This window comes from Electrona antarctica, assembly GCF_951216825.1.
Source record: "Electrona antarctica genome assembly, chromosome: 16".
Taxonomy (NCBI): Eukaryota; Metazoa; Chordata; class Actinopteri; order Myctophiformes; family Myctophidae; genus Electrona; species Electrona antarctica.
The window spans coordinates 40,019,237-40,043,102 of NC_136797.1; the positions used below are offsets into that span (position 1 = coordinate 40,019,237).

The 23,866-nt window shown below is 43.6% G+C and overlaps 2 protein-coding genes across 2 annotated transcripts in view; both read left to right on the top strand.

The window, feature by feature from the left end:
* Positions 1 to 23,866, top strand: part of LOC306940117 (serine/threonine-protein kinase NIM1-like) — an 805,056-nt gene that overhangs the window by 493,658 nt on the left and 287,532 nt on the right. The gene's annotated exons all lie outside the window — the stretch shown is intronic.
* The window catches only part of LOC306939480 (uncharacterized protein), a gene marked incomplete at both ends in the record, with an annotated part of 18,258 nt that continues 9,424 nt past the window's right edge, over positions 15,033 to 23,866 (top strand). Inside the window, 7 exons of the mRNA XM_079524068.1 lie at positions 15,033 to 15,225; positions 15,811 to 17,341; positions 17,843 to 18,095; positions 19,263 to 19,733; positions 20,055 to 20,094; positions 21,530 to 21,675; positions 23,548 to 23,580. Coding sequence (XP_079380194.1) covers positions 15,033 to 15,225; positions 15,811 to 17,341; positions 17,843 to 18,095; positions 19,263 to 19,733; positions 20,055 to 20,094; positions 21,530 to 21,675; positions 23,548 to 23,580 — 2,667 coding nt within the window. The remainder of the gene's footprint in view (positions 15,226 to 15,810; positions 17,342 to 17,842; positions 18,096 to 19,262; positions 19,734 to 20,054; positions 20,095 to 21,529; positions 21,676 to 23,547; positions 23,581 to 23,866) is intronic.

Consider the following 23,866-nt stretch of genomic DNA (forward strand, 5'->3'; position numbering starts at 1 on the left):
AGAAGATTCCCTGGTGCACGCCGGGGGCTGTGACTGCATAGTGCGTCTCTGCCCTTGATTTCCTGTCTCGCAGCACGCTACTATCCTATCTAAATGAAAAGCAAAAGGAGAGGGGAAAAACCTGCTCCAAACATCAACAAAAGAAAAAAAGGTTTTCGGTCAATAATAGAAAGAATTGATGGATTAGCGTGTTCCCGCCTTACTTCCAGGCTGCAGTCTTTAGCAGCAGATTGGCAGCAGGCGCATGTCCACCACCACTCTGACCAGAGTGGCCACTACGATCCAGCATTATGCATTATGAGAAAAATGTTAACAAAATGTGCACTGCGCGTGTCACAGTATGAAAGTGCACGCTTGGTGCTTGTGTGAGTGTGTGGGCGCGTGCGTGTGCAACTGTGCATGCGCATACTGTACAGATGTGCATGCACATACATAATGTGACAAAGTGGGTGAGAAGAGAACCATCTTCCACTTGTCTCCTTACATGGTCATACACTACATTACACCATACATGACTGTATGTGTACATTCATTATAGTGCTTCGCTTTCAGTGGTGGAAAGTAACTAAGTACATACACTGTACTTATGTACAATTTTGAGTTTTTGGAGTATTTAAAAAAATGTCAGTACTTTTACTTATTCCACTACATTTCAGAGGCAAATATTGTACTATTACTCCACTACGTTTATTTGAAAACTGTAGTTACTAGTTACTTTTTAGATTTGAATTATAATTACAAAACATACTTCATGCACATTTCGGCCATTTGAAAATAGCAGCTCTGCTATGCAGTCCAGTAAATGAACTGTCAGCTGAGACCCAGTCATTAAAGCGAAAAGGATTGATACGATTCAAGAGTGTAAAGAAGAGGAAGACCAAGCTAAATATATCACATCTGCTTACATGGAAGCAAGACGATTTATGGCATTCATTGGTATGGTTATAAACTGTGCTGTGGAAATAGAGCGGAAGTTGGAAAGAATAAAAATGGCTGGATGCTGCCAGGAGATACTTGATCTGGACATACTGGAGAGTAGGTTCTCAAAATACGGTCCAGGGACCCTTATGGGTTCCTTGAGGTAGTTCCAAATGGACTGGTCTGAAACTCAGAGAGTTATGGGTATCCTTGAAATCAAATTAAAAAGCATTGTGAGCTTGTAGATTGTAGTTGTACTATTTTTGCACAACACTGTTTGTAAAAAATAACACTTAAATGATTTAATCAATTCAGTGATATATTAAAATACAATAAATATAAACAATATGAATCATCCATCCATTCATCTTCAACCGCTTTGGAGTCGGGTCGCAGGGGCAACAGTTCCAACAGAGCTCCAGACTTCCCTCTCCAGAACAACATTAGTAACTTCATCCTGAGGGATCCCAAGGCGTTCCAGGGCCAGTTTGGAGATATAATCCCGGCATCTGTCCTTGGTCTGCCCAGGGGTAAGAAAGAAAATCAATAGAGCGCCGAAGTCCTGACGTCACTCGCTCATCCCCTGATTCACGGAAGTAATTTCTCTATGGAGAAAAACATTGGGTCATCTTAAAATCGTCTCATATAAGAATTGTGGTCCAAAAATAAACAAACTGTCCTGACGATATTGTCAGGGAGGTGTCTCTGTATCGTTTACGATAGTCAGTCAGTCAGTCATATTTCATGTAGTCTGTTTCTAGCGAAAATGTAACTAATTCAGGAGCAGTAACTTTAGTGTTTTCCTGTAGTTAGTTGATTCTTCTTATCCATATGAGTGAAACGGCCTGGATGATTTGTTTATTTTTTTGAGTCAATCTAAAAAAAAAAAACCTATGGGGATTACAATGCAAATAAAAAGTACATGAACCTGTTGACATAGCGCCCTCTACCGAAATTGATGTCAGACTTCAGTGCTCTATAGAATAATCAATACAAAAATAATCAATAGTTACAGCACTAGTGGTGACATTGCTAGTTTGTCTGTCATCCTCAGAGAATGGCCTTGATTTTTCTTCATGTGCTTACAATTATGCCAATAACATACAGTACTGCTATTGGGATGCATGTGTTTCTGGTCAGAAGTTCTGGTTGGCGTAATAGTTAGCGTATCATTTTGTGGTTGTAGTGCGGGCCCCACCAATGACTCAAGCCACATGGGCACCCAGCCCCTTAAATCCAGCCCTGCTTTTTGAGGCAGACACTTGTCTCTCATTTTAAAAATGCATACTATTATTATGTGCATACCAAACATACTGGGCAAACCAACGATTCTGATAAAAAATAAAGACAGAGTGAAAACCTCAATGGCACGTTTTCAGGTGGGCACCTGACAGCAGTAGATTTTGCAACCACTCCCTGTCTGTGTCCGAGCACGAAAATAGCTTTTGGTTGGTTTTCACAACCAAGTGTGTGCGCGCGCACGCACGCACGCACGCACGCACAGGGCGGCTCACCCCCCACACGGAGTTGCACCACTCACTTCACACGGGTGTGATTTTTAGTTGAATTACAGAGGACTGAAAGCCATACGTGTGTTTTTAACTTCTTACAGTAATACAAATAAATGTAGGCCTTTTCTCCAAAGACTATACATGAGAGAGGAGACACCCACAATTCCCTAAATTATTTATTTTTTAATTTACCTTGTCACTTCTGCTTTTGATTATTTCCCCAGTTTTTGTAACATGATTTTAGTTTTCATTCATGTGCAAATAACCTCCTTGGTCAATAAACTGATACTTAGAGTGACTCCGCATATTAAAGGATATAGAGATGGAACGGAACAGTATGTCTGTCAGACAGGGAGTAGACTGCTGAAACACATTACATACTGAAGGAAGGGAACACTTTATTCCACATTTGTCATCCATCTGCAAGACTTTAAGACCTTATCTCTCTCTCTCTCTCTCTCATTTTTACTGTCTACCGCCAGTGGTGGAAAGTATCCATGTACTATCCATCTACTTTATTTAAGTAATTCCAATTTCCAATACTTTTACTACATCTCAGAGGAAAATATTGTACTTTTATTCCAAACTTTAGTTACTACTGTAACTAAAGAACTAACTAACTAACTAACATTGTAGATTTGGGTTAGGCTATTACAAAACATACATTAAACACGTTAGGCCTATACATTTCATTGTACATGCGATGCATTGTGAGCTTGTAGATCTGCTGTTTTCAAAATACTTGGGTAGAATGGGTACTTTGAGGCCAATACTTTTGTTGCACTTTTACTCAATTTACTCAATCAATTTGACTCAATTACATTTTTAATTTATGTACTTTTCCCACCACTTTACAGCTCTCTCTCTCTCTCTCTCTCTCTCTCTCTCTCTCTCTCTCTCTCTTTTGTTCATCCTGTGTTTTCCAGTGACTCCATGAGGTGTGTTGAATCATTTCGAGGGGCATACCAGATGGGTGGGTGAACTCTCTCTCTTCATTACATCCACAAGTGTCTCATTTTACGCCAATCAAGGCTATACTATCTGGAGAGAACTCATGGACAGGGTTATTTACAGTTTAAGAAAATACCCCATCACTTTAGTAAGCCAATGAGTCATCATGGAATAATCAGTTACAAATGATCGGGAATGCTTTTCAACAAAGGTCAACCAGCTGCACCTTGTTAGTTGGTACACAATGAATACAACAAACCTGGGTGTTAATTTAACTCTGAGAGTGTGCGAATCTAACCAAAAGGACCCATAACCACTTGAACCTATATAGTGGCGAACAGTTGGCAAACATATAGCCGATCCACTAGCTCACAGCGATTTGCAATGCAGTGCTTTGTTGTGAGCGTGTAGATCGTCTACTTTCGGCAAAGAGAAGTGTAGATGGTGATACTAATACGGACAGAGCCTTGGGGAACCCTGGTCAACTCAGAACATACAGGGTTTAAGTGGTTTTAAAGAGGGGGCCTTTCGGTTACAATAAGGTTATCCGTTACATTCTGAAGAAGACGTCATCTAAAAATGATTTATCACTGGTTTGGAATTTTGGACCCAAGAACTACAACGGTCTTGAATGCAAGTTGTCGGACAACTAAGCGGCTGACACACCTAGCTAGAACTCCATCCTACATTGCTCTGTGTAAACAACATGTGGGTGTTTCAATAAATAAGACATCTGTGGAGCATGCAGAGCACTGGCTGCAGTCTGTAAGAGGATACTGTTACGTGTTCCTCTCACAATGTAAATGTGTTTCCACAATGCCTCCGGGGAGACCCCCTCACCCTGGGGCTACACCCTCTGTTATGGGGCCACACACACACACACACACACACACACACACACACACACACACACACACACACACACACACACACACACACACACACACACACACACCCACCCCTCCCCCCCGGGGGTCTGGACCCTTAAATCTCTATTACGGTGTTGTAAAGTTCTCCAAATGAAAAGTTGAGAAATTCCCTTTGTTGCCAATACCCAATGTACCCAATGGGGGTATGTCAATAAACATTGTATTCCCTGTTGTGTATCGCTTGCATTTCTTTTTATATTGGCCGTTTGAAATATTTGTATAAAGATAAAGTTCACATCATATAAACACTGTGTGCACGTGTACAATATGTTCTGGAGATGACAAACAGTGCCACCTACAGGCCAGTGCAGACTACTGTCCACTTACTGTTTTACCACCATATTTTTCTCTCAACCCCAGTGGTGGAAAGTAACTAAGTACATTTACTTAAGTACTGTATTTAAGTACAATTTTGAGGTATTTGTACTTTACTTGAGTATTTCCAATTTCTAGTAGCCTACTTTTACTTCACTACATCTCGGATCCAAATATTGTACTTTTACTCCACTACATTTGAAAACTGTAATTACTTTGTAGACTTTGATTATAATTACAAAACATACATTACCCACATTAGCCCTATATACACTTCGGCCGAATATATCCGATCTACAAGCAAACAATGCATCGCAATGCAACGCAATGTGAACGTGTAGATCAAGTTTTTTCTACTCTATATATATATATATATATATATATATATATATATATATAATATATATTTTGATACCAATACTGTATTTCGACATTACAGTATTGAAACTTTTACTTTAATTAAAACATTTGAGTGCTTTTTCCACCCTGCTCAACACAGTCAAATTCTCAATGTTTAATTTATACAATTTTAGAGTGCACAAATATGTGCTATCTGATGTGAATTGGTGGTGACTGACAGAGATAAGGCTGTATAGTGGGATTCATGAAACATTCATGAAGGATCCAGTCAGTGGAGGCTTTAGTCAGTGGTGGAAAAAAGTAGCCTACTCACATTTATTATTAAAAGTAGGCCTATCATTACTGCAAAATACTCTGTTACAAGTAAAAGTCCGGAGTTCAAAACGTACTTGACTAAAAGTACAAAAGTAGGCCTATGGACCATATGCAGACCGCGGCCATCTTACCATATAAGTTAATGGCAAGGTGCTAACAAGGTGCAACTTCCCATAGACAGCCCATTCATCCAAACAGAAAAGTCCTATCTGATTTGTATTACACAACGTCAAACTCAACGTCAAACATTGCAGCTGTACGAAAAGCTTGAATTATTCTCTTTCTATCATCAAAGTGTTTTTCATAAAAATCCACTGTAGACATGTTATGAGTTACTTTCTGTCCTTGCAGGATTCCTTTTCTAAGTGTTGCAGTTTGGAAGTGCTCGTTAGATATCACTCAACTGCCCTGCGTACCACCCGTTTTGAATTTGCACATAATGCAGGAGGCAGCAGGACATTGCTTTACTGGAAACAAGTGCTTCCAAACTCTGATGGCAAGATGGCCACGGTCTGCAAATGGTCAATTGGTTTAAAAATGTATTGAAAGTACCAAAGTATGTGCAGAATGTCCCAATTCACAAGTTTTCAAATGTGTATGTAAACTGTCTAAAAATCTTCTAGGTCTTCTAGGTCTAAAGCTCATAATGTATCGCATTGTGACACATTGTGAGCTTGTAGATTGGCTATTTTCAAATAGACAAAATGTATACAGGACTGAAGTGGTTATTGTATGTTTTGTAATATAGGCCTAATACAAATCTACAAAGTAACTAGTAACTAAAGTTTTCAAAATAAATGTAATGGAGTAAAATATAATATATTTGGAGTAAAATAATATTTGGATCAAAGATGTAGTGGAGTATAGGCTATAAAGTAAAAGTATTGGAATTTGGAAATACTCAAGTAAAGTACAAATACTTCAACATTGTATGTAAGTACAGTACTTAAGTAAATTTACTTAGAATCTTAATTAAATGTACTTGGTGACTTCCCACCACTGGGATTTAGTACATGCTCAATACATGTCACATTGGGGCTATAGGAAAGAGCATATACATACATGCATGCAGAGAGTGGCTCACAAATTATTGATGCCTGCATGATCCTCTGAAAATTGGAGCAGCGGAACCAACTGGACTGGAAACAAGCGTACAAGTGTACATCATTCTTGCAAAAAAATAATAATAACATTGTCATCTTGAATACACTTTGATACTGTAGTTAATTGGTGAAGACCACAGCCTCTAGGCTTACCACCAAATAACTGGGTTCATTAGCTATTGTGGAAAAAGTACTCAAATGTTTTACTTAAGTAAAAGTATCAATACTGCAATGTAGAACTACTCCATCTCCGTTACAAGTAAAAGTCTGGAAAGTACTCATTATGCAAAATGTTCCTTTCACAAGTTTGCAAATGTATACAAATCTTTTGAAAATAGCCGATCTACAAGCATCGCATTGCGACAATGCGTTGCGAGCTTGTAGATCTGCTATTTTCAAATGGCCAAAATGTATATAGGGGTGAAGTTGGTAATGTATGTTTTGTGATAAAAATTTAAAAAAAGTAAAAGGTAACTAAAGTTTTTTTTAATAAAATGAGTGGAGTAAAAGTACACTATTTGCATCTGAGATGTACTGGAGTAGAATAAAAGTATTGGAAATTGGACATACTCTATTACAAATACCTTACAATTGTACAGTATACTTATGTAAATGTACATGCATTGAATATATATTTAGATTAGTCTACAACAGACTGGGGTACCAATGCATGTACCAATGCAGAAAACATGCATTGTAGACAAATCTAATATAATAGATTAGTCTACACTAATCTAATATATATTTAGATTAGTCTACAACAGACTGGGGTACCAATGCATGTACCAATGCAGAAAACATGCATTGTAGACTAATCTAATATATTAGATGAGTCTACAATAGACCTGCGTACCAATGCATGTTGTTTTCTCCTATTAGATGAGTCTACAACAGACTGGGGTACCAAACCAATGCATGTTGTTTTCTCCTATTAGATGAGTCTACAACAGACTGGGGTACCAAACCAATGCATGTTGTTTTCTCCTATTAGATGAGTCTACAACAGACTGGGGTACCAAACCAATGCATGTTGTTTTCTCCTCGCACCAGCATCCACAGTTGTCATGGAAACGACAACTCCAGAGGGCAGGCACGGGCAACGTCACGTGACTGAGGTGTGAACGCGTTGGAGGGGCTCAGAATAATGCCGTAGGGCAGGCTAGCTGTAAAACATCTATCAAAGTACTAGCAGCCCAGCCCTCGAGGGAAACTACTGGCAACGGTGCTCAGTACAAGCTAGCTGCATGATGGGATATTTTTTTAACCTGACCTGACGCAAGCATTTTTTTTAAAGCAGGTGCATTAAGAAGCCGGTTATCGCCCAGGCGGTGGCGTAACCGTCTGGGCACCCGACTGGTAATCCAGTCGCAGTGTGCCGCGGGTTCGACTCCCGAGCCCGACACGGCCTTTACTGCATGTCTTCCCCATCTCTCTCCCGTTTCCTGTCAGCCTACTGTCTGTCCCTTCAAAAACCAATAAAAGGCGTAAGCCGCAAAAAAAATATCTTAAAAAAAAAAAAGAAGCCGGTTATCAGTCAAAAGGGAGACATCGAAGAGGAAGCATGGGTGGGGAGGACAGCTCCATATATGGAGATCTAAGGGTTTGAGGTCAGATGTAGAGTTGCTGGCCGCAGGGCCGGATTTACCCTCCCAAGGGCTAGACAAATTTCAGGGCCCCCCTGGGCTGTGCGGTGCATTTTGGTCGAGCGGGAAAGCCGTGTGGCCGGAAAAAGATTGGCGTATTTTGTTCTAATTTCGCTGTAATTTTGGGGTACCCAGAGAAAGGCAGGCAGACAGACAGACTAGTCGCTGAATGCAGGCTGCCATGCACAGCGACATTGACAGGGGTTTCCACAGCTACCCCACAACACAGCGAAACTGTCTGAGCAGAAGCTCTCAATGTTTTAACCATAATACTAAATGTACAAAAAAAATGTAGGTCCCCCCCCCTGTCGGGGCCCCCAGGCTGTAGCCCACTGGTAAGTCCGCCTCTGGCTGGCCGGCTCCATGCAGATCTAGGCCAGGGGATGATCCAGTCTTCTCCATGAATGGCTATCCAGGGTTTGATAAGGTCAGTGTCGTGATATTCATATATGGTGGCGTGACGTGTCACGACTAAGGCTTGATGTCACGAGGTGTGACCACTGACCATATATGGAGGTGTGATGTCACGAGGCGTGACCATATATGGAGGCGTGGGGTGACTAACTGACGGACGGATGGGAGATGCAGGTTTTCATAGTAAATGCGACCAATGGTCGCAATAATAATAATAGCGACCGAATGTCACTGTTTAGGCCTACTATGAAAACTTGCATCTCCCGTCAGTCACGCCTCCATATATGTGGGGGGGGGGGGGGGGGAGACACAGATTCGATACTCCACCAAGATACCCATGCACCTGTCTAGATACTTCCTTAATGTTAACGAAGTCCACACCCACAACACCAGAGGGAGTGCAACGAACCATGTACAACCCAGATTCGGCACAAACAAGGGACTAAATTATTTTCGGTCCTATGCCACCAAAATGTGGAACGCCCTACCAACAATCATTAAGACATGCAAATCCCTTGACTCCTTCAAAACCGCTCTCAAAGGGCACCTACGGACGGCTGCAATTCTAAACTGGCCCCCGTAAAAAATCTGAATCCCCCACCGCCCCCCCCCCCCCCCCTTTTTACCCCCTCACTGTATATGTCTCTTTTCCCTTTTTACCTCTATGATGAATTCCTGTTCTGTTCTTTGACTATATAGAAGTGTCTATTTGTAGTCTCTAAATGTTTTGATGAATTGAACATGGTGGACCCTCTTGTAAACAAGTGTAATGCTTAATTGGGTCGTCCACTCACAGTTAACAGTCTTTGTATTGAGTTTGTGCTTGAAATGTAGGTGTAATTCTGCAAACTGTTAATAAATATTTCAATCAATCAATCAACAATTAATAGCCTACAAAAGTATAGATATATACACAAACGGGTTACTGCCAGGCAGTCCCAGCAGGCTACTTACTCTCTAGAGCCAAAATTGCCTACCTTAAACTCACAAAGTATCGAGGATGCAACATGCAACGCATGTGTGTTGTGTGGGCTTGTAGTTCGGCTATTTTCGGCACTCGACACCGTCGCACGGCGACAGGACTGTTTTAACCGAGGAGCAAGCGAGCATAATCCGCTGCTCTGATGTCACGACACAAGAGGGGAGGAGCCGAGCGCTCCGGTTTAATCCATCCATACAAGCGAGTGGGTGTGGATGGAGGGAGGGAGGGAGGGAGCTGGCAGGCAGGAGGGGGACCCGCACGAAAAGATGGAGATGATGATGTGGATTCTTGCGACGCGACGACCCACCCCTTTCCTCCAGTGACACACACACTCACACACATCCAGGTAAGAGACATCCGAATTATGTCAGCTCTGTCATTCATGTATTGGGATTTTGTGTAAAAATGCGACGGGGGAATTAAGCACGCATGAGTGCGTATCGCTTACTTTGTATCGACTGTATCGAGTGAGTGAGTGAGTGGTCGCTCTGGTGGCTCTCTGACTGGACACCTGCGGAGGTCTAAACTGGAGGATGTTATTCTCCATTCTCCTCCTCAAAGGCTCTTTCAGCCTTATTGTCCGTTTAGACACAGACAGACAAACAGGTGACTGCTGTCTATAGCTAACGGACCTCCTACGGTTGCCTGATCTGATAAACGGATGCATTCTCAGGCCTATGGAATCATGGATACGTGCTCCATCCCCATGCAGGCTGCCTGTCCTGTCCCGCGTTGGAATGGGGTGACAGTCACAGAACACAGACAGAACAAGCTATAGGGCGACGGGCGCGCATGAAATGCATCCTGCTGCTGTAGTATAGGCTACTACGGCATGTCGTGACAAGGAGGGAATATTAATGTATGGTCAATATAGTACTCCTTATCAATAAGAACCCGTCCCGTCGTGGGCTGAGCTCTATATATATATTCATAAACGACAATTAAGGGGCTCGATTCCTATAGCCTATAAAATAAAAAATACATAGTTGTAGGTTTTTAGTCATTTGTAATATCACGTCGTCAGTCTTAGGCTACACGACATAACATGCATTCCATCGTGATGAGGCCGTTTATACGCCTTCATAATAAAAGCAATGTTTATAGCCAATTGTTTATCTCTATATAGTCCCCATGGTAGAATAAACATAGTCTACAACAGTAGACCCAATGTAACCGATATGCATACATTGCCTATTGGTAATTTCACAGTGTGTGTGTGTGTGTGTGTGTGTGTGTGTGTGTGTGTGTGTGTGTAGGCTATACTTGCATTTCGTGGGGGATTGGGCGGCTGGGGCCAAATACACCCACATCATGACATGTAGGTCTACATAATTTGACAAATATACATTGGGACTGCATGGGAGGACCAACAAAATGTCCTCTTAATTAAATATCTATAGGCCTACTACCGAAAATAGCTGATCTACATGTTCACAATGCGTTGTGCACTGTGACGCGCCGTAGAGCTTGTAGATCAGCTATTTTCAGCTTCAGGTTAAAATGGCACACATCGGTAAATATAGGGCATTTGTCAAATTTAAGCCCGGCAGCAGCCCCAACACGTTTATGTCCCCAGAAGTATAGTAATACGTGTGTAGTGTACTGTGTGAGTGTGTGTGTACTGTCTGTGTGTGTGTGTGTGTGTGTGTGTGTGTGTGTGTAGGCCCACTGTCTTATCAGTGTATAAGATCAGGCTTATGGGATAGTAAATCCCCCGTCCGCCCGGGGCTTTCGCTGCAGCCTGCCAGATGGACTGGTGGTCTCGTACAGTATACAGTCTGTCCACTGCATGGTCAATGGAATGGACTGGTGGTCTCGTACAGGCGTGACTGCCTGTCCACTGCATGGTCCATGGAGTGGACTGGTGGTCTCGTACAGTACAGGAGTGACTGTCTGTCCACTGGTCCATGGAGTGGACTGGTGGTCTCGTACAGTACAGGAGTGACTGTCTGTCCACTGCATGGTCCATGGAGTGGACTGGTGGTCTCGTACAGGCGTGACCACTCTCTTAGATACATATACAGTATGTGTATCATTAGAGATGGGGACATTTAGTATTCACATGAAAGCTGAGTCCCTCCCACTCTGTTACTGAGGTTACGCTATGCCCTCTTGCTCCTCCTCCTCCTGTCTCTCTCTCTTTCTCTCTGGCTGCACTGTCATCTGCCAGCTGCTGGGGTGAATGTGAACCAGATTAAAATACATAGCAACACATTTACTCTAGGTCTTCTTATCAGTAGTGTGTGTGTGTGAAAAAGTTACTATCACGCAAAGATTTGGTGGCCCCCCTGTAGTAACTCTATAGGACTCCCTAGGAGTCCTGCAGCATGGACCCCCTGTTGAAGATCCCTGCGCTACAATACAACTTGTCAGCTCACTAAATCATGGCAAAAATCATTGTTTCAAAACTGCATAAAGGTAAAACTGGCATACAAGCCAACATTGATCTTGGTCAAATGTTGGGTAGGGCAAGTGATTTTCTTTGATAAAAATAAGTGTTAAATAGCTATGAATTCTGATAGTACTCATTGCTATAGTGTTTGTTCAGAAACAGGAGTCTCCATGTCTCCCCCAGCTCTTTATTAAACAGAAAATGCATTTTCAGGCCAGGATACCAATTTGATCCAATCAGGATATAACTCAGTCAGGATACAGATTAAACAAGTGCAATTGGAAGTGATGACACAAAGAAATGAGCATACAAAATTGGAACAGGAACACTAGTTAGAGAAAATTAGCTAAATGTGTGGCAAATCTGCAAAAACAAAAATGCTTACCACTAGCTTTCTTCACAAATGTGTTCATAAAGGTGTCTACAATCACATATAAATTTGTTCCAACCCAACTCCCTTGGGAAACTTGCTGAAAGTTGGGGTACCATAAACATCCAATATAAGGCAAAATTCCCAAAATGTCATTATGCTTTAAGTAGTATGTGACGTGTCAAACTAGAGGGTTTTCATGATGCTGAATCCATTCCAAGCATTAGTTTTGCACGAAAAACACTCCTTGGGCTAAATGTGGCCATAGCCACTTACCCAAATGTGCCCAAATGTGCTGACCTCATCAAATTTGTGTTGACGGCTATGGCCATTTTTAGGCGAAGGAGTGTTTTTGTACACCAACTTTCAGCAGCTGTCGCAACGTTTCCCAAGGGAGTTGGGTTGGAATACATTTTTCTGTGATAGTAGACACCTTTATGAACACATTTGTGAAGAAAGCTAGTGGTAAGCATTTTTTTGCAGATTTGCCACACATTTAGCTAATTTTCCCTTATTACACAATCAAAATGAAGCCGATATGGCTACTCTCATCTGATCGGCTGACATTTTGTCACCGACCTGAAAATGTATTTGTCTATTAAAGAGCTGGAGAGACACTGCTGTTACTGAACACACACTCTGTAGCAATGATTACTATCAGAATTATGATTTAACCTTTTAACAAAAAACATTTTGTTTTAACCCAAAATATCACTTATCCTATGGAAGCATAAAGGGCCTTGCAAACGTGAAGCGAGGAACACAGGCGTTGTTGCCTGGATCAACACAGGTCTCCTCCAGGTCTGTTGAAGAGGAGCGCAACAACGCATGCGTAAGAAAAAAGCTAAACAGAATCCAGGTGTGGTGAGTCGCGGGCGTGTGCGCGTAACAAGCACGCGCACAACAAATTCACGGGACCGCGCTCACGTAAATACGCTTGCGTTGTCGCACCGCGACTGCCCCCCAGTGCTCCGCGCAAAAACGCAGACCTGTCTCATTGAAAATGAACTATAAAATGAACTCCCCGTTTGCAAGGCCTGTACCTTGTACCCTGTACCTTACCCTGTACCTTTAATGTTATGGTGACAATTTGGTTAATAATGCTGATGAATGTTTTAGTGAATCACACATTACAAAAAGCAGCATTTGTGTTTCAATTACCATTACAGAACCGATTGTTATCATCTGCCACGCGTGACCCTGTCTTGAATTATTAGAACTCCATTACGACCTCTGTTTCACCTTTAACATCTGCGAGTCATTTTTCCAATGTTCCGTTTGCATTATTCCTGGGTTTTTTTCTCCCCCAACGACAGAAAATGTCATGAGCGGCGGCGTTTCCTCTGGGATACGGCGAGCATGTTCTGAGAGTCAGACGGAGGTCACACGCAAGCAGCCATGATGAGCCACAAGCATCAGGACGAAGGGTGCGGCGGTGCAGGTATGGCCTGTCACAATGATCACATAATAATAAGGGTGCGGTGGTGCAGGTATGGCCCGTCACAATGATCACATAATAACGAAGGGTGCGGTGGTGCAGGTATGGCCCGTCACAATGATCACATAATAATCGCCTAACCGCAATTATTTGAGATAATCGCACATGTTTATCGTGATAATCATTTCAATGGATGCTGTTGTGTGCACTCTGTGTGTGTGTGTGTGTGTGTGTGTGTGTGTGTGTGTGTGTGTGTGTGTGTGTGTGTACATGAAAATGTTCACATTCATCTTCAAAAAGAGTGGAAATGAGCTTGTAGATCAGCTATTTCCACTGTTCATATAAAGTAAAAAGTAAAGTTAATTCATTATGTAAGTTATTTGTCATATCTGCCCCATATGCACCTTTTGTTTATGAAGCTTGTTTATTAAACGACAATGAAATTGTCGCAAATCTTCTGTATGAGAGTTAATGCAACTTCTTGCAACCAAATCATGATTGCGAGTAGTTGCATGTAGTTGCATGAAGCCATTATCCCCAACGGCAGTTGCAATCGAGTGATTGATTGAAAATGTTATTCACAGACGAACGAAAGCAATCAATACAAAAACTGTTACTGTGGACGACACCATGATTAAGAGAGACGTACAAATATACACTTCTATAAAAATAAAAAATAAAACAGGAAATCATCATATAAAAGGAAGTAAAAAGGGGAAAACAAATATACAGTTAGGGGAAACTTTATTTCCAGCGGCCAGTTTCGAATTGCAGCCATCCGTAGGTGCCCATTGAGAGCGGTTTTGAAGGAGTCAAGGGATTCACATGTCTTAATGGCTGCTGGTAGGGCGTTCCACATTTTGGTGGCATAGGAGCTAAATTAATTTAGTCCTTTTAAAAATAGACGAATGGAAGCGCTACAGGGATCAGTTAGTGGCTCTTAGATAGGTGCTCTTTGGTGATACAGGTAGAACCATATACAAAAAAAGGGTATCTTTCCTTCAGGTTTTACTGCTCGATTCCCAGAGGTGTGGTTTTTCTTTTCAAGTCTGCAATTCACACCTCTGGGAATCAAGCAGTACAACCTGAAGGAAAGATACCCTTTTTTTTAATTTAGTCCCTTGTTTGAGCCGAATCTGGGTTGCACATGGTTTGTTGAACGCCCTCTGGTGCTGTGGGCTTCATTGACATAAGGAAGTATTTAGACGGGTACATGCCATGGGTATCATGTTGCATTGGTGGCATTGGTGTGACATGTCCTTAAAAACAGTTTTGTTGCAAGGAGCTGGCTACAAACCGCACCAATGCAACTCCAGCAACATGCTAATACTCGGAGTACAAAGGAGTGTGCATGGCGAATCATTGGTGCGGTTTGGGCCTAAAATGTCATAATGGTGACAGCCCTCGGCGCGGCAGGGGAGGAGCACCAGGCCAACCCCAGGAACAGGCACCAGAATGGGACTGCAGCAGCAGGAGACGCTCCCCCCGCCAGGAGGTCCTGGAGACCCTGTCAGATGCTCAGCCCGGACGGAGAGCCCAACCATCATCACCATCATGCCCCTCCTCAACACCACCACCCCTCAGGTATGTGTCACCATCAGGAATCTTCAGTTGACGATTAAATGTCATACACTTGGATTTAAGGGTCTTTTTGGAACATTGAAATAGAAAAAAGTAAAATCACACTTGTGAGGGGCGCCTCACTTCTTTAAGCAATCATTGTACTCTAAACAAACATTAAAGTCCAAAGACTTGGCTGCCACATGACGTCACATGGGATGCTGTTTTTTATGTCATTAAGTCAATAGACTTGGCTGCCACAAGGAGTCACGTGGGGTGCTGTTTTTTATGCCATTAAAAGTCCATAGACATTGCTGCCATATTATGACATAATGTCCGAAAGCCAGATGTTGGAGGGGATAGTGCCCCTCAAAAAGCTGTTCTGTTTGCCTTTTAGGCTTTGTAAATGAACATTGCACAAGGGTATATAGTTTAAAAAGATCGCGTTTATTTATATATAAACGTTTTTCAACATGTTTGCATTTTTGGAATGGAAAACGATTCTATTAATTACGCAAAATCATTGGGAATAGCTCAAATATTTTTTAGCTATAAATTGCCATCAGGGGATTGATTGTGTGATAATAACGGTGTCAGGCCATCCCACAGGTCGAGGCCAGCCACGGCAGCACAGGAGACAAGGTCCGGGACCAGGTCAGATCCAGGGTCAGGTTCCGTTGCCGGCCCTGGTCCCGTCCAGGCAAGACCAGGGCAGAGCTCTGGAAGCCGAGGCTCGGCCCGTGCAGCATCCTCGCCCGGGGGTGACCCGCTATCGCCGCCAGGGTGACCCCAACCCCAGGGTCCGCGTTAACAGACAGAGGCAACCGGTCAGAGAGGTCGAGGAGGACACGTCGTCGTCACCGTCGCCTCAGCTGCGGTCGCCCGGCAAAGAAGAGGAGAGCGGGAGAAGTCTGGCCGAGGTGCCACGGCAGCGCTTGTCGCACGCGGAACAATCGTTGGACGGGGCGTCTCCTAACCTGACACCCGTCGCCATGCTCACAGAGCGCACGCCCGCCGCCGACGCCCCGGCTGCGGACCTGCAAACCCGCGGCGACCTCCCGCCCTCTGCTTCCATGCAGGAAGAACCGCAGGAGAGCGGAGCGGAGGAGAAAGAGCCAGAGGAGCATGAGGTGGAGGAGGATAAGGAGGAGAAACGTTTGTGCGAGGAAGACAGAGACTCATACTCGACCGCGACTTACTCGGATCGTAGCCATGGCGACATGGAAATAGCTCCTGCGAAGAACGAAGAAGAGGTGGCAGCTGAAGGGGCGGGGCCTGAACAGAGGGAGGACGAGCCTAAAGAAGGGAACGAGATATATTTGAAGGAGGGTGACGACACGGTGCCGGGGGAAGAAGAAGAAGAAGCCACCGTCGATCTCTGCTCCGACACAGAGAGTGCCGCGTCGCTCAACATGGACGGCCCACCTCCCCTCTGCTCGCCCACCCCCCCGTCGTCCCCGGACCTGGGGGAGCGGTGCGGCCTGCAGGAGGAGGAGCCCGGCTCGAGCCCCAGCCCTGGCCCCGACAACGACGCGTTGCCCGAAGACGACGACGATGACGACGACGAAGAGGACAGCTCCGAATGCTGTTCGCCGTCCAAGTCCTACACCGCCTCCTACCCCAAAACCTATGCAGACTTTTATACGGAGTCCCACCAAAAATCGGCCCCCGAAACCCTCGGCGAGCCGCACGCTGAAGCAGAACCGTCCGTGATGAAGTCCCATCCCGACTCCTTCCCCGAGCCTCTCAGGACGTCCTACCCGGAGTTACACAGAGAACCTCGGAGGAGGCCTTCCAGAAGGGCAGAGAGCGGCGAGGCGCACCGGGAGATAAACAAACACAATGTACAAAAAAGGGCTCCCGTTTCCCCGGTCGAATGTCCCCCACACGCCGCTATCAGAGCGGGCAGAGAGCGGGGTTCACACACGACGGCCCCCGCATGGCGAGGGCGCTCCGTGGGCTGCAGGCTGCACCACTACGACGCCGGCCAGTCTGACGGCGGGGAGAGCGACGACGCCGACGGAACCCCCGGCGGCTTCGGGGCGGTCCCGGTGCAAACGCATCGCGAAGACGCCCGAGTGAAGAGCCCTCCGTCCGGGCAGAGGAGCTCCGAGGAGGCCCAGCAGGATGTGCAGGCCAGGTAGGGCCTGTCATAATTATTACATAATCACCTAATCGCAATTTTTATTTGCAACAATCGTTTCCATGTTGAAAAATGGCCATACATCTTCAAAACAATTTATAGAAATAGCAGATCTACAAGCTTACAACACGTCTGTAAGCTTGTCAGTGATTGTCAATGATTTTGTTGTATAGCGTATTTAAGTTATTTGTCATATCTGCCCTGTGCACTTTGTAATTACGAAGCCTAAAAGGCAAACAGAAATACAAATTGTAACGTTCCAATGTTCAATGCAAAAAACACAATTATATCGTTAATCGCAATTATTTGTGTGACAAACACATGTTTATATTACTCCTACGTATTTTGTCATCGTTCCTAACCGGGTGGAGACATGTGTCATATCTGCCCTGGCAAACCGAACTTTATTAATTTGATCCAACGTTTAATGCCACAAACACAACTAAATCGTTAATCGCAATCATGTGTTTGACAATAACACGTTCGTCAACTTACATTGTGTAATGGTGACAGCCCTAAGGAAGCCAGGGCGGGTCTCTCCTCCGGAGAGGAGGAGGAGGAGGAGTGTGTGAAGGAGGAGGGCTCCGGCGGCGACGCCATCAGCCTGGCTATCAAAGACATCAGGGAGGCCATAGAGGAGGTGAAGACCAAGACGGTACGCTCTCCCTACACGCCCGACCAGCCTGTGGAGCCGGTGTGGGTGATGAGACAGGAGGAGGATGCAACAAGCACACAGCAGCAGCATCACAGCGTGAGTGATGCACTAATACTACAACAACATGTTTCCGTCGACTACCTCTTTTCACTGACGAAAACGAAACTAAATGAAAACTAAGCTATGATGACTAAAACTAAGACTAAATATATTGACAATTTCATCAACAAATAAAAACTAGACTAAAATGTTAGGAAGGGGCTAGTAGACAAGAGATGTACTGTAATTTTACACTTGGTTGCATGTTGAAAATAGCATTATAGCATACTATTTACAGCAAGTGTAATTACGACGCCCGCCAAAATACATTTTAGAGGCAGTCAAAATAGGAACACGAGCAACACAAGGAAGGCAAGAGGAAAACTATACTGGGAAAACTAGGGGATCAACAAGCAAGGAATCAAGGCTACAAATATACTCACTGGCAACATATCAACGAACCAGCAAGTAACTGAAAAAACAGGGGAATATAAATAGACAAGGACTAACTGGACAGTGGACAAAGGTGAATACAACTGACAAATCAACAAAGGGATTGGCTGGGAGACTAACAAGACACAGATGGAGAAAACTAGACTAATCACAAAGTAGACAAGGCAGGTACAAAACTACAGGGGCAGACAGGAAGGCACAAAACAATACTACAAAATAAAAAGGTACACATGTGTAAAGTAAAACTCTTAACTAAAAACCCAGGAACATAAGAAAACACAGCAGAGTGACAGAACAGGTCACGGATCGTGACATATATCTAGATTTTGGCCATTTGAAAATAGCCGATCTACAAGCTCACAATAGTATACAACAAATATTTGTATACATTTGAAAATGTAAGGCAAGACTGGCAATGAAAGAAAGTAAAAGTATATAAAGTAAAAAAGTGCTAAAAGCCAACAAAAAAAATACCAATTGAAATTGTACTGATTATTCAATTAATCATTTAACCCCCAGTTTCATGGTGTTTACATTATGTTTTTAAGCCACCAGCCAGCTGTCAACAAACACCCAGAGGACTATAGTGGCGATGTAATGGCGAGATTTTATGTCTGCATTATTGTATTGATTATGTTGCAAGGAAAGTAGACAGTAGTACGATGACTGATTCCATGCATACAAAAGTAATACAATCTGTTTCCCCTTTATTGTTTACCCCCTCTCTCCCTCCCCCCTCTCCCCCTCCCCCCCTCCCCCTCTCTCTCTCAGCCCGTTTCTCAGTCGTCCTCTCCTTCGGTGTCCGAGTCACCGTCCCACTACAGCCCAGCTGTAGTGGGACAGAGGAGCCCGTCAGAGGAGCCCGTCAGTCCGGTCAGGGCCGAGACGTCCAGAGTCCATCAACAGCACTCAAGCAGCAACAGCACGCAACAGCAGCAAGGCCACCCGCCGCCACAGCAGAAGGACACCGCCGCGAGGCCCCCACGGTCGCCGTACACGCAGCCGCCGCCACCGCGTGCCCCACTGGTTCATCATCAGCAGCCTCCACATCAGCAAGCTCCGCAGCAACCGCAGCCACGTCTGCAACACGACCCACGGCAACAGAAACAGCAACGTCAACATCTTGAGCAACAGAAACAACACGAGCAAGTACAACATCCGCCATATCAGCACCCGCCACATCAGCATCAACATCTACAGCCACAGCCAGCACCAGTGCCACAGCAGCCCTCCGTCCAAGAGGTAAGCTAGTGCAATGAATGCACCAGGTACCAGGAATGCACCAGGTACTCCTCAACTTAACCTTGTGAGACTATGCCTATAAAACCTTATTCCTAAACGTAACCTCAGTGAAACTATGCCTATAAAACCTAACCTTATTCCTAAACATAACCTCAGTAAAACTATATGCCTAAACCTAACCTTATTCCTAAAAGTAAGCTCAGTGAAACTATGCCTACACCTAACCTTATTCCTAAACATAACCTCAGTAAAACTATGCCCAAAACCTAAATGTATTCCTAATCTTAAAAAAAAGGATCATTTTTGTTCTTCTCTCCTCAGATTCGCAGAACTCTGCCGACATTTCCCACATATGTAGATGGTGAGTGACATCAAATGAATGAATACGTGAACCTATTTGAATGATTTCCTACCCACTGTATGATGTATTCGTTCATCCGTTCATTTCATTGTGCACGGCATCCCTAATTTGGACTAACGTTTTCACAAAAAAAGCAAAACTAGCAGGTGTACAGTTACAGTACATGCTCACTATTTTAAGCTTGGATCGTGTATTTTTGTCACAAAATATTTGTCGCAAAATGAAGTATGTTAACCCATTCAGGCCTGATGTCGAAATAAAAAAAACGTTCGCTCTGAAAGAATATATATATTCAAAGATTTGTGCCGCATTTTTACGATTTTCCAAAAATAGCAGACCTACAAGCTCATAGCGCGCCACTCGGTGGCGCGCTATGAGCTTGTAGATCTGCTATTTTTCAATAGCTAAAGTATAACATAATGCTTAGTTAAAACACCAAAAGGGGTTCCCGCCCAAAACGGGTTAAAAGCTATAATATGACACACATGCGTCCTCAGGTCTAAATGGGTTAAGTGGTTAAATCAATAACGTAGTATTAAATTCTAGTGATGCTCATCTCCCATTTTTTGATCAGTGCATTTATTAGTGCACATACTGAATGTACGCACTGGTGAACAGTTGGTAGAGTGGCCGGATTGGAAGGTTAAATTCCCGACTCCTCCTGGCTTCGTGTCAAGTGTCCTTGAGCAAGGCAAATGGTGCCTTGCACGCATCATTGCCTCTGCCATCGGTGTGTGGTAAATGGTGCATTTATATAGCATTACATTCACCCACACATTCACTTAACCACAGCAGAGAAAACCATGCATAATGAGCAGGATGAGCAGTCATAGGGGTTTGGTGTCTTGCTCATGGACACTTTGACACTAACTCAGGGGAAATTGAGGATCGAACCGGGAACCCTGCTCTACCATCTGAGTCCCTTCCACAGCTCTTTTAAGAAAAGTGCTATTGTATGTTGATTTTGACAGAACATTTAGAGTTTAGTTTTAGTCATAGTCTTTTGAATAGTCACATTGTAGTCACTTGGAATGTTTTAGTGTCTAGTCTAGTTTTAGTCGACTAAATATCATAAGATTTTAGTCGACTAAGTCTACAGTTGACTAAAATGTATTTTGGCGGGCCTTGATGCCGTCGTAATGGCTGATTTTACACTTACTGAAAATAGTAGATCTGCTATTTTCAGCATGCAATCAAGTGTAAAATGACTTGTCTTTTACGTATCCTGGATCTCTTGTCCACTAGTCCCTTCCTAACATTTTAGTCTAGTTATTATTTGTTGACAATATTGTCAATATATTTAGTCTTAGTCATCATAGCTTAGTTTTTATTTAGTTTCCATTTATTTTGGAAAAAAGGTAGTCGACGAACATTTTTCATCATAGATTTAGTCGACGAAATCAACACTGCACCTACGCATGTTTGGCTTTTGCAGTCCCTGGACCGTGTGATCCCGATGACCTGATTGATGGCATCATCTTTGCGGCCAGCTATCTCGGCTCCACCCACTTACTGTCAGAGAGAACGCCCACCAAGGCCGCCCGCATGCAACAAGCCCAGGAAGCCATGAGCCGAGTCCGGGTGAGAATAAATCCGAACTCAGTGAAAGTGTTGGGCCCTTGCAGCTTTATCTTGCGCCACCCCTTACCTATTTCCCATCTTCTTACCATTTTAAAATAGTTCAAATAGCTGATCTACAAGCTCACAGCGTGTCGACGTAGATTGGCTAGTTGAACTATTTTAAAATGTTTTAAAATAGTAAAAAAATGGCAAATAAGTTTAGGGGTAAGTTGGTGGCGCATCTGGTCACAACGTGAACAGGCTCAACTTACTGTAACATTACTGTAACTTACTGTAACATTGCTGATACTGTATATCAGAGGAAAAGGCCATACATTTATATCGTCTCCGTCTCAGGTACTTTTCTGGATTCAAATAAAAAAATAGCAAAAGTAGCAGATCGACAAGCTTAAAACGGGCACGAACGGGCTCGAGTTTGTGGATCTGCTACTTCTGTGCTTCAAAAGTATGAGGTAGGGGTGTTAATTTTTTGAAAAAATATGGAGACAATATCCATGATACCATTGATTGAAATGGTTAACATTGATGATGTTGCTGTGTATGTGGTGATGTTTGGTGATAACACGCCCTGCAGGTCACAGTAAGTGATAACACGCCATGCAGGTCACAGTAAGTCAGGGGTTCTCAACCCGTGGGTCGCGACCCCTTGGGGGGGTCGCCAAATTATTTTAGGGGGTCCCCAAATTATTTAAAAAAATATATATATATATATATATATATATATTTTTTTTTTCACGATTTTTCAAAAATAGCAGACCTACAAGCTCGTAGCGCGCCACTCGGTGGCGCGCTATGAGCTTGTAGATCTGCTATTTTTCAATAGCTAAATTATAACATAATGCTTAAAACACCAAAAGGGGTTCCCACCCAAAATGGGTTAAGGTTATTGTAGCAGTCAATTTATATTGGGTCGGGAGGGGGCGGGGCGGGGGTCCCGAGACATTGCCAAAACATTTTCCCTGCAGTAAGTAACCAGTAGCACAACAACTGACAAGTAGGGAGGGTCATCGCCATTTGCTTGTGGTAGACATTTTGTCAAAATTACATTTCTGCCTCGGACATAAACGTGGTACTACCAGAAACACAACGAGCTAGCCCTGAATGACCATAACAGGCCTGTAACTGGGGGAAAAATGGAACCAAATGGACCCGTTCCATTTGTACACTCTCAGAGTTCTGGGGTTATGTCCTCACTCCTTGCAAATACAATGTTTGAGAACCACTAGTACTAGTTGGACTCATGATGTGCCATAGTGTCATAGTAAATACATAGTAAATACATAGTAAATACTGCCATACATATTCTGAAGAAAACCTGGACACTCAAGGTCAAGTCTTTCCCACGGACACATTTGTCCGTGTATGGACATGTTGACGACCCCTGGGGAGACGTGTGGTGATAATAAGTTACACATGCAGCATGTCAGTATCAATGTCTACAGGGTGACTTGTGTCACGTCGATGAAGGGGAAACTTTTGATGATGTTCGCTTCACGAGCCTCTGGCACTGTGTAGTTCTGATAGTGACACACACACACACACACACACACACACACACACACACACACACACACACACACACACACACACACACACACACACACACACACACACACACACACACACACACACACACACACACACACACACACACACACACACACACACACACACGATCGAGATTGTGTCTAGTGAGTATTCTGTTTTGTCCTCCCACCCAAATCTCAATTTCTCAAGTGTTGCATTGATTGCGCTCTCTCCCTCTGTCTCCCACTCTATGCCCCCCCCCCCATCTCCCCCTCTCTCTCCCCTCTCCCCCTCTCTCACTCTCTCTCTCCCTCCCCTCTCTCTTCTATGTTCTACGTCTCGCAGGCTGCTCAGAAGCAGGCGAAAAACAGGAAAAAGGTAAGTTATGCTGCTTTGTTTTCGCCCAAATAGTAGAAATACAATAGCAGATCTATAAGCTCAAAACGCGTTGCTTCGCGTCGTGTTTTGAGCTTATAGATCTGCTACTTTTGATAGTTAATGTGACGCCATGTAGGATCAAGTAGGGAGTTAATTTACAAAAGGTTTCTGCCCGACAGCAATATAGAGGTTAACGCATTAAAATCTGTGTAATTGTAGATTTCTGCATTGGCTTTTCAAAAATAGCCAATGCAGTAGTGTAAATCAGATTTGTAGTTGTAAAGCA